This window comes from Numenius arquata, chromosome 3, assembly GCF_964106895.1.
Source record: "Numenius arquata chromosome 3, bNumArq3.hap1.1, whole genome shotgun sequence".
Classification (NCBI taxonomy): Eukaryota; Metazoa; Chordata; class Aves; order Charadriiformes; family Scolopacidae; genus Numenius; species Numenius arquata.
Genome location: NC_133578.1, coordinates 1,669,123 through 1,683,151, shown reverse-complemented (window position 1 = coordinate 1,683,151; position 14,029 = coordinate 1,669,123). Strand labels below are relative to the sequence as shown.

The window sequence follows — 14,029 nt, the reverse complement described above, 5'->3', positions numbered from 1 at the left end:
ACCGGCGGGACCCCGGGATGGAAAGGGGGAAGCATTTATTACCGCGAAGGAAATAAGGAACCCCAGACCTGCTGCCATCAGAGCACGTTTTACTTGGGCACCCCGCGGGTGGGTCGGGACGGGCGGCTCCGGCGGCCGCCCCCGCGCGTCTCACCGGCCTCCGGGATGGCGGCGTTCGTTTGCTGTCGTTTTTAAGGACAAAAACCAAGAAAAACCAACGAAAAAAAAAAAAATACAGTCAGTCAGTCTTAAGGAGGGCTGACCGTTGCGCAGTCACGCCGGGAGCGGCCGGCCCCGCTCGGCTTCCCCCCGGTGCCGGGCCGTCGGGGCGGGCGGCGGAGCGGCGCGGAGCGGCGCGGCGGGGTGCGGCGCGGCGGGGGCGGTCAGTAGGGCCCCACCACCACCGCCTCCACCTCCTTGGACGGCCGCCGGTCCTTCACCAGAAAGTTGATCATCCCCTCGGACTTGATGAGGAGGTTGCAGCCGAGGAAGAAGATGCCGAAGACCACGGTGAGGGCCAGGACGCACATGACGGCGATCTGCACCACCCGCATGATGTACAGGCTCCGTTCCTCCGCCGCCGCCGCCCCGCCGCCGCCGCCGCCGCCGCCGTCGGTCACCACGGAGGCGGCGGTGCAGCAGCGCAGCGCCCGTTCCAGCTCCAGCGCCGCGCTCCCGGTACCGGCCAGCAGCCCCGCCGCCGCCGTCCCGCCGCCGCCCGCCGCCGCCGAGCCGTTCATCCCGCCCGGCCGCCCCGCCGCCGCCGCCGCCGCATGCAGGCGGGACGGGCACGACCCGGCTCCGAGACCCTGCTCGCCTCCCTCCTGCCCACTCCCCCACCCACCCCCCAGCCCCCCCAGAAAAAAAAAAAAAAAAAAAAAAAGAAAAGAGCCGCTGCCCCCGCCGCTCCGCGCCGGCGGAGGATCCGCGCTGCCCGCACCGCCCCGCCGCGCCGCTCCGCCCCGACGCCACCGGGCGGGGAGAGGGGATGGGGAGGGAGGGGGGGGAGGAGGAGAGGGGGAGGCGAAGAGGGGTTGGGGGGGGAAGTGGAAGCGGGAGGGACGTTCGGGGAGGGGGGGTTGGGAGCAAGGGGGTTGGGGGAATTTTCTGTGGAGAAGGGGATTGGGGGGCCCGGGGGTCGCGGGGTTGGGGATCGGGGCCGTTGGAGGATCAGGGAATTTGGGGATTGGGGGTTTGGGGATCGGGGGTTTGGGGGACCAGGAGGTCAGGGATCAGGGAGTTGAGGGATCAGGGTTTGGGGGGTTGGGGGTTCGGGCACTGAGGATTTGGGGGATCTGGAGGTTAGGGAATCAGGGAGTTAGGGATCAGGGAGTTGAGGGATCAGCGTTTGGGGGATCAGGGGGTTTGGGATCAGGGTTTGGGGGATCAGGGAGTTTGGGATCAGGGAGTTGAGGGATCAGGGCTTTGGAGATCCAGGCATTGGGGCCTTGAGGGTTTGGGGGCAAGGTTTAGGTGAGGAGGGGTTTGTGAGCAGGGTTTGGGGGAGCAGTTTGGAGGGTTTTGGGGGAGCAGGGGTTTTGCCAGTGGGTTTTGGGCAGTGGATTTTGACAAATGGGTTTCAAGGATGGGGTTTTTCTACTGGAGCAAGCTGTGTGGAGTGGCCGCCTTGGGAGGGGGACTTGGGGGTGTGTGTTTTTTTGGGGAGGAATGGACCTTCAGAGATCAGACTTGGGGGAGCAGGGTTTTGTAACTGTTTTTTTTAAGGAAGCACATTATGGGGTGTGGGTTTCTGGGGAGTGGGTTTTGGAGGAGGAGGTGTCTGGAGGCAGGTTTTGGGGAGCAGGTTTCTGCGGGGAGGGGGTGCAGTGCCGGTCTCTGGGGCTGTAGAAGGAGCCACACCAGCCCTTTGGGGATCTGTGGGCTCAGCTGACTGGGCCTCACCCTCCCCAAACACCCCCCTGCCCCCCAAGTCTGTTTTCATACAAGGTTCAGCCACTGCATGGCCCCATGAGTTTTTTGGAGCCCTGCCTCCCCGTGCGGAGGTTACGGTGCCCAGGAGAGGTGACAACAGGAGCGGTGACAACCTGGTGTGACTGTGGGGCTGGACATTGCCGGGGCCGTGGGGGCTGTGAGCCTCTGCCCCCCACTGCAGCCCTGGGGGTGCACCTGAGCACACGGAGCCGCTTCCCTGGAGCTGGGTTGGTGGTTTGGGGGATAACTGGAGAGTGGCAGCGTCTCCCTCCAGCCAGGGCCACCGTTTGGGTGTGACGGGCAGGACGGTGACTCCCGTGCCTCTGGCCCGGCGATGACTTGGGATATTTTGGAGGGCAGGAGGTGGCTGCTGCGAGCGGCAGGCGGCCGCTGTTCACGCTGCCCTCTCTGTGCTTGAATTCAGATTTAATTATCGCAAACAGCCGGAGGAATCTGGGTGCCGGGGGGGGGTCTGCGAGCAAACGCTGCCGGTGGCAGGATGGGTGCGACAGCCACACAGCACCTCATATTATCCAGGACTGGTCCTCACGGGAATAAACCGGCGGGGGGGGGTCGAGGCCAGGCACGGAAAACCATATTTCTGAACCCTTTTCAGCCAATTCATCTTAGGGGGCGGCTGTTTCGTTAACTGCCCCGATCATCCAGATGTAACCCATTCCTCCTCTCCTGCTCTCGATGCGCCTCGGTCCTTTGGGACGGGGCTTTGGGGGTGGTGGTCCCCGCGCGGGGTCCCCTCCCTGCAGAGCCCAGGGTGGCTGGAGCGCTCTGGAGGGATCAGCCCACCTACGAGGCCCTGCTGGCTGAGCTTTGCTGCCTTATCAGATGGGACACGGCGGGAACATTTTGTTTTTACTGCTGGAGGAAGAAGCTAGTATTAATTCTAATTAGCAGTGGGAATGCTGGCAGTTATTTTAGCCAGAGGAAGATGCTGGAGGAGACGTTCGAACTCCGCACGACTCATTTTTGCAGCGTGTGGTTCCTCTGCCTCCCGGCATGGCTGGGCAAAGAACCTGGTGGGAGGGATGGACCTGTGGGTCGGGGTCTGCCCCTCGATGCTCCCCTCCATTTACCAGCTCTTGACACCTCCCAGCAGCAGTCAGGAAAGTGGTTCCCATCCCTGAGTGGTGCTGGGAAAGCTGTTCCCATCCCTAAGTGAAGTCGGGAAAATAGATCCCATCCCTAAGTGATGTTGGGAAAGTGTTTCCCATCCCTAAGTGATGTCAGGAAAGTGGTTCCCATGCCTATAATGTCAGGAAAATAGATCCCATCCCTAGGTGATGTCGGGAAAGTGGTTCCCATCACTATGTGATGCTGGGAAAGCGGTTCCCATCCCTAAGTGATGTTGGAAAAGGGGTTCCCATGCCTATAATGTCAGGAAAATAGATTCCATCCCTAAGTGATGTCGGGGAAGCGGTTCCCATCCCTGAGTGATGCCGGGACAGTCCCGCATACGCTTTCAGCTCTGAAAAGCTGCTGGTTCAGAGTCAGGAGCTGGATCCATGCTCCCACTCGTGCTCTGCGGATCACTGGCAAGTTTTCTGTGGATCAATCATCTGAAAATCCTAAACTTAAATTTCTTTGGCAACGTTTCGTGACAAGCAGGTCCCGTAGCGCCCTGCAGCGGCAGCAGCCTCAGACCCGTGTCAGAGACCGGGACGCCGCGGCGTTACGAAGTGGGGTTGTGTCAAAAACGTGCAAAAGGGAGGAACCGTGGAGAATGTGATCTCTGCTGACGTACGCGGTGCCTTTTAACACCGAGGTCTCATCTTTATTAGTTTTCTGTGATAAGGAAACAATATAAAGAGCGAGCCTTGGTCTGAGCAGGCAAAACTCTGTGTTTTTCATGCCTCCCCACTGTAATTTAACAGCAGAATAAAGACAAGATGTGCGATATTAACCTCTCCGAGTTCCTGCCGTTGGTTTTGTTCTTTTTTTTTTTTATCCTTCTGATTTGCAATCCAGAGCTGGATCAGCTTTGAAGAGCGAAGTGTGTCTCCTCTTGCCCAGTGGAAAAAAGTTGCTAAGAGCTTTGGGGACACAGGTTTCAGCCCGTGAAATGTCAAGAGGATGCAGGGAACTTGCACGCAGAGGAAGATTGCTTTTCTCCCCTCCTCCAGGTTTGCAGACAGTTGGAGGCAGGAAGGCACCAGGAAGTAGGAGGTGCTTTAAAGAGAATTTTGTGGAGCTACGGGATGGAAAAGAATGTTCTTGTTTACAGTGTTTTGTTGTGGGAAAAGCATCTAGGAGAAGAAGGGGGCAGGGGGGAAGGACAAGTCATTTTGGCAGCGTACAAACAGCCAGATCTGGGCGAAGACCACCTGTAAGAAGCGACCCGGTTCTGCCTCATGGTGCTTGGGGCTGGAGAAGGCAGTGGGGTCCAGTGCCCTGCGTGGGATTTGTGGGGTACACGTGGCAGCCCAGAGGAAACCAGCCCCAGGCAGTGTTTCTGCCCTCCTTATCCCTGCTCCAACAGGGTGGCATTGCCTGGGGAGGCCACCACCACCCTGTGCCTCTCACCCTGAGCCAGGGAGCCAGAGCCCCTCTGGCCACACAGAGCCCTGTTGCTCGTCCATGGGGCTGTCACACTTTCTCGGGGAGAGCAGGGCTGTGTGTGGGCTCGGGGCACCCCAAGCTCACCTATGGGATAGTCCGCAGCCTTGGGAGTGATTTGGGGTGGGGATGGGATGGGGATGAGATGGGGGTGGAGCTGGAGATGAGATGGGATAGGATGGAGATGGGATGGAGAGGGAATGGGGATGGGGATGGAGATGAGACGGGATGGAGGTGGAGATGAGATGGGATAGGATGGGGAGGGAATGGGGATGGAAGCGAGATGGGATGGGGATGGGGATAGGGATGGGGGTGGGATGGGATGGGACAGAGATGGGGATGAGACGGGGATGGGATGGGAGGGGAGGGGATGGGCATGGGACGGAGATAAGGATGTGTGTTTCGGATGCATTGAGTAGGGAGCAGCTGGCCTCCAGGAGCAGAGGTTAAGACACCTGTGGGAGTGAGGGATGCTCTGGCCAAGCACTGCCTCTGTCCCGCGGGACTCGGGCTGGACTCCAGCTCCCGAGGGGGTGCCTGGTCAGCCCCAGGACCGCGTTGGCGAGCCCAGGGCCGGCCCTTGCTCTGCCCACCCCGGCCGCGACCCCAGCCCCGGCAGCGCCCGGGGGAGGGACACGCCGCGGCGCCCCCTGTGCGGGCTGGCAGTGGGCTGCGGGGCTCATTTGGGGCTGGGAGCTTCAACCCCCCCCCCCCCCCCCAGCCCGAGCAAGGCCCGGCCCCGGGGGCGGGAGCGGGCCGGGGTCGGCGCCGAGCGGCGGTTTAACCCCGCGCATCCCGGGCGGGGGAAGCGGAGCCGCCATCGCAGGTCGCGCAGTGACACCTAGTGTGAGCGGGAGGAGGGACCGCGACATCATCGGGACACCGGGACGTCAGGACATCGGGACACGGGGACATCAGGAAATGGGGACACCGGGACATCGGGACACGGGGACATCGGGACATAGGTGCACCGGGACACTGCAACACCGGGACATCGGGATATGGGTGCATCGGGACATCAGGACACGGGGAAATCAGGACAGGGGGACGTTGGGACATCAGGACATCAGGACACAGGGATGGATGGGGACAGGGGCACAGGCAGGACCACTCCCTGCAGCCCCTTCATCAGCCGCTTCTCCCTAACAAGGGCAGAAATCTGATTTCTAAAATCACGGGAGCACCTACCCAAGACCTGCTTAGTTACTGTGAAGCTCTGCTTTTGGATAGGAGGAGGGGGAAGGGTTTGACCCTGAAAGAGGGGAGATTGAGATGAGATCTGGGGAAGAACTTCTTTGCTGTGAGGGTGGTGAGAGCCTGGCCCAGGTTGCCCAGAGAAGCTGTGGCTGCCCCATCCCTGGAGGGGTTCAAGGCCAGGTTGGAGGGGGCTTGGAGCAACCTGGTCTGGTGGGAGGTGTCCCTGCCCAGGGCAGGGGGTGGGCTTTAATGTCCCTTCCCACCCAAACCATTCCGTGATTCTATGAAATGTCGCTGTGGCTTCTCTCGCATCCAACAAGATGCTTTGGAGATCAGCCACTCCCCAGGCAGGTCGTGGTTATCTTGGTGTAACTCCGCACAGCTGGGACTTGACTTAACTAAACCAGGTGCATGTGGATGCTGGAGGCATCGTTTATTAGTGTAAAGCTTTAGGGTGGGGGAAAAGAGGAAACTTTTAGGATTGCGATAATCAGGGGTCAATTTGGCACTTAAGAGCAACTTGCCTTTCCTCCCGCAGAGGGCAGTGGGGAGGGAAGATGTCCAGGTGCCCACTCACAACCTTGGAATGGAGCTTCACTCCAGGAATTATGGTGCTTAAGAAATGCTTGGAGATTTCCCAAGGGAATATTTAGAAAACTGCAGTTTAATTTTTTGGTGCGTTGGGGTTTTTTTGGTTGGTGGTTTGTTTTCTTTTTTTTTTTTTTTTCTCTCTACATTTTTACTTTGCTTATTATCTTAATTTGTTCTATTTAGATCAAGGCAATGAAAACAAGATTCAGTCTTTTAAACTACTTTATCCGAGGAAGTGAGAAATTGTGTATTTATAAAACATGCCAGTCAAGGGATGTATGAAACATGCTCTGTTCCATTCCAGGTCTGCTCCACTGGTAATTAGCTATAAATACACTCTCATTTGATGACTGATTTTAAGTGTATTTATTCTACTTAGATGTGGAAAAATATTCCTGTTGATCAGCTCCCCTGAGGCCTTCATCAGGAGAGCTTAACGAAGAGAACAGACAGGTGCTTTTTATGAGTTTGTTGGGGTTTTTTGTTTAATTTTAAGAAAGGCTGGTAACAGCATCTCTTTCATCCCGGTCTCCCGCTGAGAACCCACGCCATCAGCAGAGCTAATATCGCACAACAGGATCCTCCGGGCTTCAGAGTATAAATATTTGCAACTTCCCTCTCCTCCATTTTGGTATAAAAAGTGCAATAACTGATAATGAAAGTTGGGAAAACAGTTCCATAAATCCGCAGGGTTTGATTCGGTTCGCAGCGAGGGTAATGCAAATGGGGTTATGACTGCTAAGAGAAAACGGAGGTAGGCTGGTGCCAGAGAGACGGAGCAGGGAACAGAGCTTTTTCAGTGGGAAGGGACTGTTATGGTTTGAGAAAATCCATCATAATTTATTGTCATTTAAACAATTATTCTTTCACCCGATGGCCCCTCCCCACCCAGGAAGGGGAATGAGGGAAAAACAAAGAAACACAAGGGTTGAAAGATAAATAGATTTAATAGAAGAAGACTAGATAATTAACATTAATAACATGAAATAACCAGTATTGATCCCGATATACCAATATAAAATACCCAAGGACTATCCCCGGCCCGTTCCCCCAGCAGGAAGCCGTGCACTCCCAGCAGGGACAGCCAATGTGGCTTCGGGAGGAAGGGAAGGGCTCAGGGCTCCAGCTCTGGGGCAAGGAGTTCTTGGGATAGCGGCCATCAAGGGAGAGAGAGAGAACTCCTCAGCAAACTTTCTAATTTCCATGGAATGTGCCATTCCTGGTATGAAATAACCCCGTTGGCAGCTTGGGGCAAGTGCCCAGGTCTCTCTCCTCCTCGTCCCCGCACCTGGGGAGCTCAAAAACACCGAGACCTTGAAACCCGCACCCCAGAGCTGGCTGTAAAGGGAATATTTTCACCAATTCAGACACCATAGTCTTCCTAAAGTGCAGTTTTCCCAAGCGTTAGAAGAGAAGTTAGTCCTGTGTCGCTCAACCCGGGTCAGGGACCTACAGAGATGTCTCATCCAGCTGCCCAACCGGTTCAGGGTGGACCAGAAGTTGAAGCATGTTGTTAAGAGTGTTGTGCAAATGCCTCTTAAACACAGACAGGATTGGGGCATCGACCACCTCTCCAGGAAGCCTGTTCCAGGTTTTGACCACCCTCTCGGTAAAGAAATGCTTCCTCGTGCCCAGTCTGAACCTCCCAGGGAGCGGCTTTGGGCCATTCCCAGGCATCCCTGTTGGCCACTGGGATACAGGATGGTGGGTCGATGTTATAGACCCCAAAACCCAGAGTGTGCATGTGTGGAGAAGCAGCAGTTTGTCTCCTCAAGGTGCTTGCGGTGGTTTTCCTGCAAGAATTATCAGCTCCTTTACATCTTCTTCTTGATGGGGCTGTCACAGCACCTGGCCAGATGCGCTGTGAAGGGTAATTTTCTTCCCAAAAGATTGTAATTATGTAAATTAATATATTGACTTATTTTTCACTGAAAAGCCAACCGGCTCCATGCTCACTCTGAACTATCTTGGCGTGTAATTTGGCTGCCTGCTGGGATGGAAGTAATTAGCAAGAAAGAGGGAGACAGCTGTAAAAATTGGATATGGACACGACACAAAGAAATACATCTTCATGTTCCAGAAGTGCTTTCTGCAGGAAGCCTGTGGGAAGTGGGTATTAATGCCCTCCCCAGCTCTCTGTGCCCTCTGCAGACAACATTACAGAGTCACAGAGTGATCTGGGGTTGGAAGGGACCTCTGGAGATCATCCACTCCAACCCCCTGCCAAAGCAGGGCCACCCAGAGCAGGCTGCACAGGAACGTGTCCAGGTGGGGTTTGGAATGTCTCCAGAGAAGGAGACTCCACCACCTCTCTGGGCAGCCTCTTCCAGGGCTCTGCCACCCTCACCGCAAAGAAGTTCCTCCTTGTGTTTAGATGGAGTTTCTGATGTTCAAGTTTGTGCCTGTTCCCTCTTGTCCTGTCCCTGGGCACCACTGGAAAAAGCCTGGCCCCATCCTCCTGACACCCACCCTTGAAGTATTTATAGGCATTGATCAGATCCCCCCTCAGTCTTCTCTTCTCCAGACTAAACAGACACAAGTCCCTCAGCCTTTCCTCATCAGAGAGATGTTCTACTCCCCTCAGCATCTTTGTAGCCCTCTGCTGTACATTAATCAACAGTTTTTAAAAATCTAGTATTATCAGTCTGATACTCACAAATGTACAGTACAACACATCAGACTGTACTGTCTGACAGAATCTGGTAATATGCAATCAATATTTTACTTAATATTTTAAGCCCCTCTCCTCCCCCCTTCCCCTCCAATGCCTTAGATCATAGGATGATGGAGCAAAGCTCTACTCTAATTTACTAGGGTCTGGTAGTGTTTTTTACAAAGAGCAAATTAAAAATTATTCTGCCTAGTTTCCATCACACTGCTCTTCCTACAGTCACAGCAGTTACAGTATAGAATGTATTAAATAATAGAAAAATAATTAAATAATATTAAATAATTATATAAAGTTTTTATTTTAACAGGATGAGGCGGTCACTTGCTCTGGGAGGTGTGAATGAAGCAACCAGCACCAGGTGCCAGGGATCAACCTTTCCCACCTCCTGATCATTAGGAGGGGGTGCCCTGGGCTGGAACCCGCCCCCCCAGGGAAGGATGGGTGTGTTGCAGACTGGTTTATATATAACAGAGCCCTGAGTCAGTGCTGCTGTTTGTCCCAGGAGGTGATGGGGAAGAGGTCTTGTTCCTTAAAGTATGGTGTAAAATGGAAGGTAGGATTTTTTTCTTTTAATTAATTGATTTTTTTTTTTGTTTGAGTGAGGGTGGTGGGGTGGGAGATGGGTCTTTGTCCTTTGGGGTGTTTTCTCTTGCTTCAGACTGGTTTAGCGGTGCCTGGTGCTGGTGGCTCTGCGGGAGGGAGCTGGGGTGGGAGCTGGCTGGGTGAGGAGCCCTGTGGTGGCGACTGCTCAGGCTCAGCCTCCTTCTTGAGAGGACTCGTCTGTTTACAATTATTGTGGAATAGTGCTTCCTCCTCACTGCCTTTTCAAGCTGTTTGAGATTTTAACAGAAAACTTTCTAATAAACCCTCAGAGCATGACCTTATAGCTTGAGTGTATGTAGGATGTGTTATTTTGGAAATGGAGTGAAGTTCAGTGGTTCCCATAGCATGCACCTCTCCTGACCCTCCTCTGATTTCCCTCAGACGCTGTCAGTCTGCTTCTGCTGCCTGAGATCAGGTCAAAATCCATCCTTGAATATCCCCACTGAAAACCTTCCTCCAGCTCCTTGGTACTTGCTCCGTTGATGCAAACACTTAATTATTTTGGCTGTGAATCCCCATCTTCCATCTCTTGCAATTAATTCCTGTCCAGCATCGATAGGATGCTTTGCTGAAGCTCAGAGAAAATCCCATGGTTCTTCTATCTGGAAAATCAATGCCTGAAGCCATCGGGTGGGTTCACCAGCAGCAATTCTGCATCCTCCTTATCTGTTCAGTTAATCTTGTGATGAAAGTGCTTGTTGAGAAAAGTAATGCTGGACACTTCAGAACAGTCAAAACTACCCCCCTGGCTGCCAAATTCTACTTAAATGTTTTGAAATGCTAAGGGTGCCTCCTTGTGGGTGTTAATTTCCAGAGACTAATGGCATCTGTTTATGACCTGTATGAGGATGGATACAACTTTGAAGTGGTGCCACTGGATTTCAGGGGGGAATAGGCTTAAATCCTGTCTTGGCTCCGGAGGATGTCTCCGTGTCAGCTAAAGAGCTGTTTCCAAGGGAACACCTGAAATCAAGGGCAGTAAGCAATTAAGTCTGTTAATTGTATCGGGTGGTACCACAAGACCCAAACCAACCTTGCTGGGATGGGATGGGAGGAGGTACGGAGAGAGAAACTGTGTGACTTATAGACAGGGGTGAAAAAGTAATGAACAAAATCCCGTGTGGGTTTGTTACATGGGCTCTGGCACCGGGTTAGTGCAACAGGGCATTTCCCAGGAAAAGGCATTTGGGTAAAAACCTGCTATTGCCTTACTAATGGTCAAATATATGATGTATGCAGTACGCACCCTATCTCCATAGGGCTGGCTGCTTTTCAAACAAGAGAAATTTTTATCAACGACATAGACAGAGGGATTGAGAGCACCATCAGCAAGTTTGCAGATGACACCAAGCTGTGTGGTGTTGTCGATACACCAGAGGGGCAGGATGTCATTCAAAGGGACCTGGACAGGCTGGAGAGGTGGGCCCAGATGAACCTCATGAGGTTCAACAAAAGCAAGTGCAGGATTCTGCACCTGGGAAGAAACAATCCTCAGTATAAATACAGACTGGGGGATGAGGTATTAGAAAGCAGCCCTGAGGAAAGGGACTTGGGGGTGTTGATGGACAAGAAGATGGACATGAGCAGGCAATGTGCTTTCGCAGCCCAGAAGGCCAATCACATCCTGGGCTGCATCAAAAGAAGTGTTGCCAGCAGATCCAGAGAGGTGATTCTGCCACTTTACTCTGCTCTGGTGAGACCTCACCTGGAGTACTGTGTGCAGGTCTGGAGCCCTCAATATAGAAAGGACATGGACCTGATGGAGCGGGTCCAGAGGAGGGCCACGAAAATGATCAGGGGGTTGGAGCACCTCTGATACAAGGACAGGCTGAGGGAGCTGAGGTTGTTCAGCCTGGAGAAGAGGAGGCTCCGGGGAGACCTCATAGCGGCCTTCCAGTACCTGAGGGGGGCTACAGGAAGGCTGGGGAGGGTCTGTTTACAAAGGCCTGCAGTGACAGGACGAGGGGCAATGGTTTTAAGCTGGAGAAGGGGAGATTTAGATTGGATATTAGGAAAAAATTCTTTACCATGAGGGTGGTGGAACACTGGAACAGGTTGCCCAGGGAGGTGGTTGAGGCCCCTTCCCTTGAGATATTCAATGTGAAGCTCGACGAAGCCCTGGGCAACCTGGTCTAGTTGAGGGTGTCCCTGTTGACTGTGGGGAGGTCGGGCTAGATGACCTTTGGAGGTCCCTTCCGGCCTGGACCAATCTATGAAATGAAGACTGTGGCCAGAGGGACTGACTGAAGGTAGATCTCTTTCTGGACTCATGTCGATTTTGGATGAAAAACTACATGTCCTGCTGCCCAGGTGTGCCAAATGCGGCTGTTCCTGAAAAGCCAGCATTCTGGCAGAGGTTGGCAGTATAAATAATGCATTAAAATAAACATCAGGTCAAAGAGATATCTCTGAGCACCCGGGGGCTCCAGGCAGAGCCTGTCAGAGGGGACTTTGTTGGGGTGAGGTGGGGCTAATGTCCCCCCAATTTTGGTGTTCTATGTCCCAAACACTGGTCTGCACATGAGCTTTTGACCCGTTGAGCAATGGCCTGATTGAGAGATTCGGTGTCAACTGTGCCAGGGCAGGCAACAGGTCAGCTACGCACTTGTTTCTTTGGGCCTGTAAATAGCTTTAATTTAGGCATCAAACACCCTTTTTTACCGCCTCATGAAGAGACACTTATCCTTTTAAACTGTGCTCACTGCCCAAAAGGGGGCAGTGAGATGAGAGGAAGGAAATTTCGCCTTTTTAATAACATTTTTTGACACCTGTTTGTCATGCAGGTAACAGTAGTTCCATGTGTAGAGTCTGTGGTTGTGTTTTCAATAAAAATGATTATTGTTACTGGACTAAATTTCAGTCGTCTTGAAAGAGTGTATCGATATTTTGATGTTTAGAGAAACTACTTCTTTAAAAGCCGAGCAGTGTCTCAGCAGTCTTGAAACGGGAAAAGGAATAAGAAAAAGTTCATACTTGATTTAACCATGTAGCTGCTTCCTCCAGTTGGAAAACTGTGGAAGAAATTTGGGTTCAGGAAGAAAAAAATATGTCCACATACTCTCCTGGGAGCTGCTGTGGAGGAATAGATGCGTCCCTGAAGTCTTGGACAGCACTTTATGCCATCCCATTAGGCTTACAGGGCAATAAAAATATTTCTTTGTGTATCCAAAAGTAAAAAGAAATAAAATAATTTCCCCGGAGCCAGTTGTTCTCACCTTGGTCACACAGCCCAGTCCTGGTCATGGACAAAGTTAGATTTTTGCAGTGTTTGCTCCAGGAGTAAAAATACATTTATCTCCGGGGTTGTCCTCTCCTCCAGCTCTCGCTGAAAGCCAGGGATGGTGCATCCCCCCTCTCTCCAGGCAACATCGGGGGTCCTGTAGGTGACAGGAGACCCAGCTGGAGACACTGGTGTGGCTTCTCTGTCCCAGCACAGCCAGAGCGAGCTGGGGTGTTCTCGGAGCAGAGCTGGCTTCATGGGGAACTTCTGCCCTGGCTTCAGGACGTGTCCAAGGCCATGGTTCACCATAGGGAATGACAGATTTGCATTGAGGTGCTGTGAAGGTGATGGAGGTGGAAAGCCATGACTGCTCCCTTCATCAGTTCAAGAAGCGTCTGGATGATGCTCTTGCTTGTACGGTTTAGTTCTAGGTAGTCCTCTGAGGAGCAGGGAGTTGGACCTCAAGGGTCCCTTCCAACTTGAGATATTCTATGATCTTCCCCTCCTGAAAGCACATTTTGTGCCATAGCGTTGGTGAGAAGCGGCGTGGGAGCTGCTCTGTGAGCAGAGCAGAGTCTGGCTCCTGCTGCCAGCCCAGTAAAGGGATCTCCTGTCAGAGACTTTCTCTTCAGGTGGTTTTCTGCAGCACAGCAAAAGAACACAATTTCTCAAGTGCCACGTGAACAGGATTAGTAGTGTCTGAGGCTTAAAAGGATGCACAGAAATGCCATGTTTCCTTGGGTCAGATTGGGACCAGCACAGGCTGATGCCCAGCTGCATTCCGGAGCTGTCACCAGCCCCGTGGTGCCTCTCCTCCATTCTTTGCAAAGATAAGATATATAGCTGAGGCCAGACCACAGCATCCATGCTACAGATGCTCCTGCAGGTATGGATCTGCCTTGAAAGGTGTTGGTCACTGCTCCAAGCCTGGGGACAAACAGCAGATGTGGAGTGCCCACATTCACGGTGTTCTTGATGGTGTTGGGAGACCTGGGGTGCTCTGACAGGCCTCCCCAGGCTGAGCTTTTGGCTCCTCTCTGTGCCGCAGGGCACAGCACACCTCTCTCGTGAGCTTTAGGACTCCATCTGCGATGATTTAACACTCTAAAAGTCAATATTAGAGTAATACTGTGCCTAAAGGTCCCGGTGAGCAGATCCCACTGGGCTAGACTCTGTACAGAGAGCAAAAGGAAGCAATCTCAGATTTGAAGACAATAAACGAAAAGTAGCTGCAGAAGGGAAAC

The 14,029-nt window shown here is 53.1% G+C and overlaps 1 protein-coding gene across 1 annotated transcript; it reads right to left on the bottom strand.

Annotated features, from left to right (window-relative positions):
• Positions 1 to 383: 383 nt before the first annotated feature.
• RPRM (reprimo, TP53 dependent G2 arrest mediator homolog) lies at positions 384 to 740 on the bottom strand. The gene has a single exon (XM_074145715.1). The coding sequence runs from the start codon at positions 738 to 740 to the stop codon at positions 384 to 386; it is 357 nt and encodes a 118-aa protein (XP_074001816.1).
• Between the last annotated feature and the right edge of the window lie 13,289 nt (positions 741 to 14,029).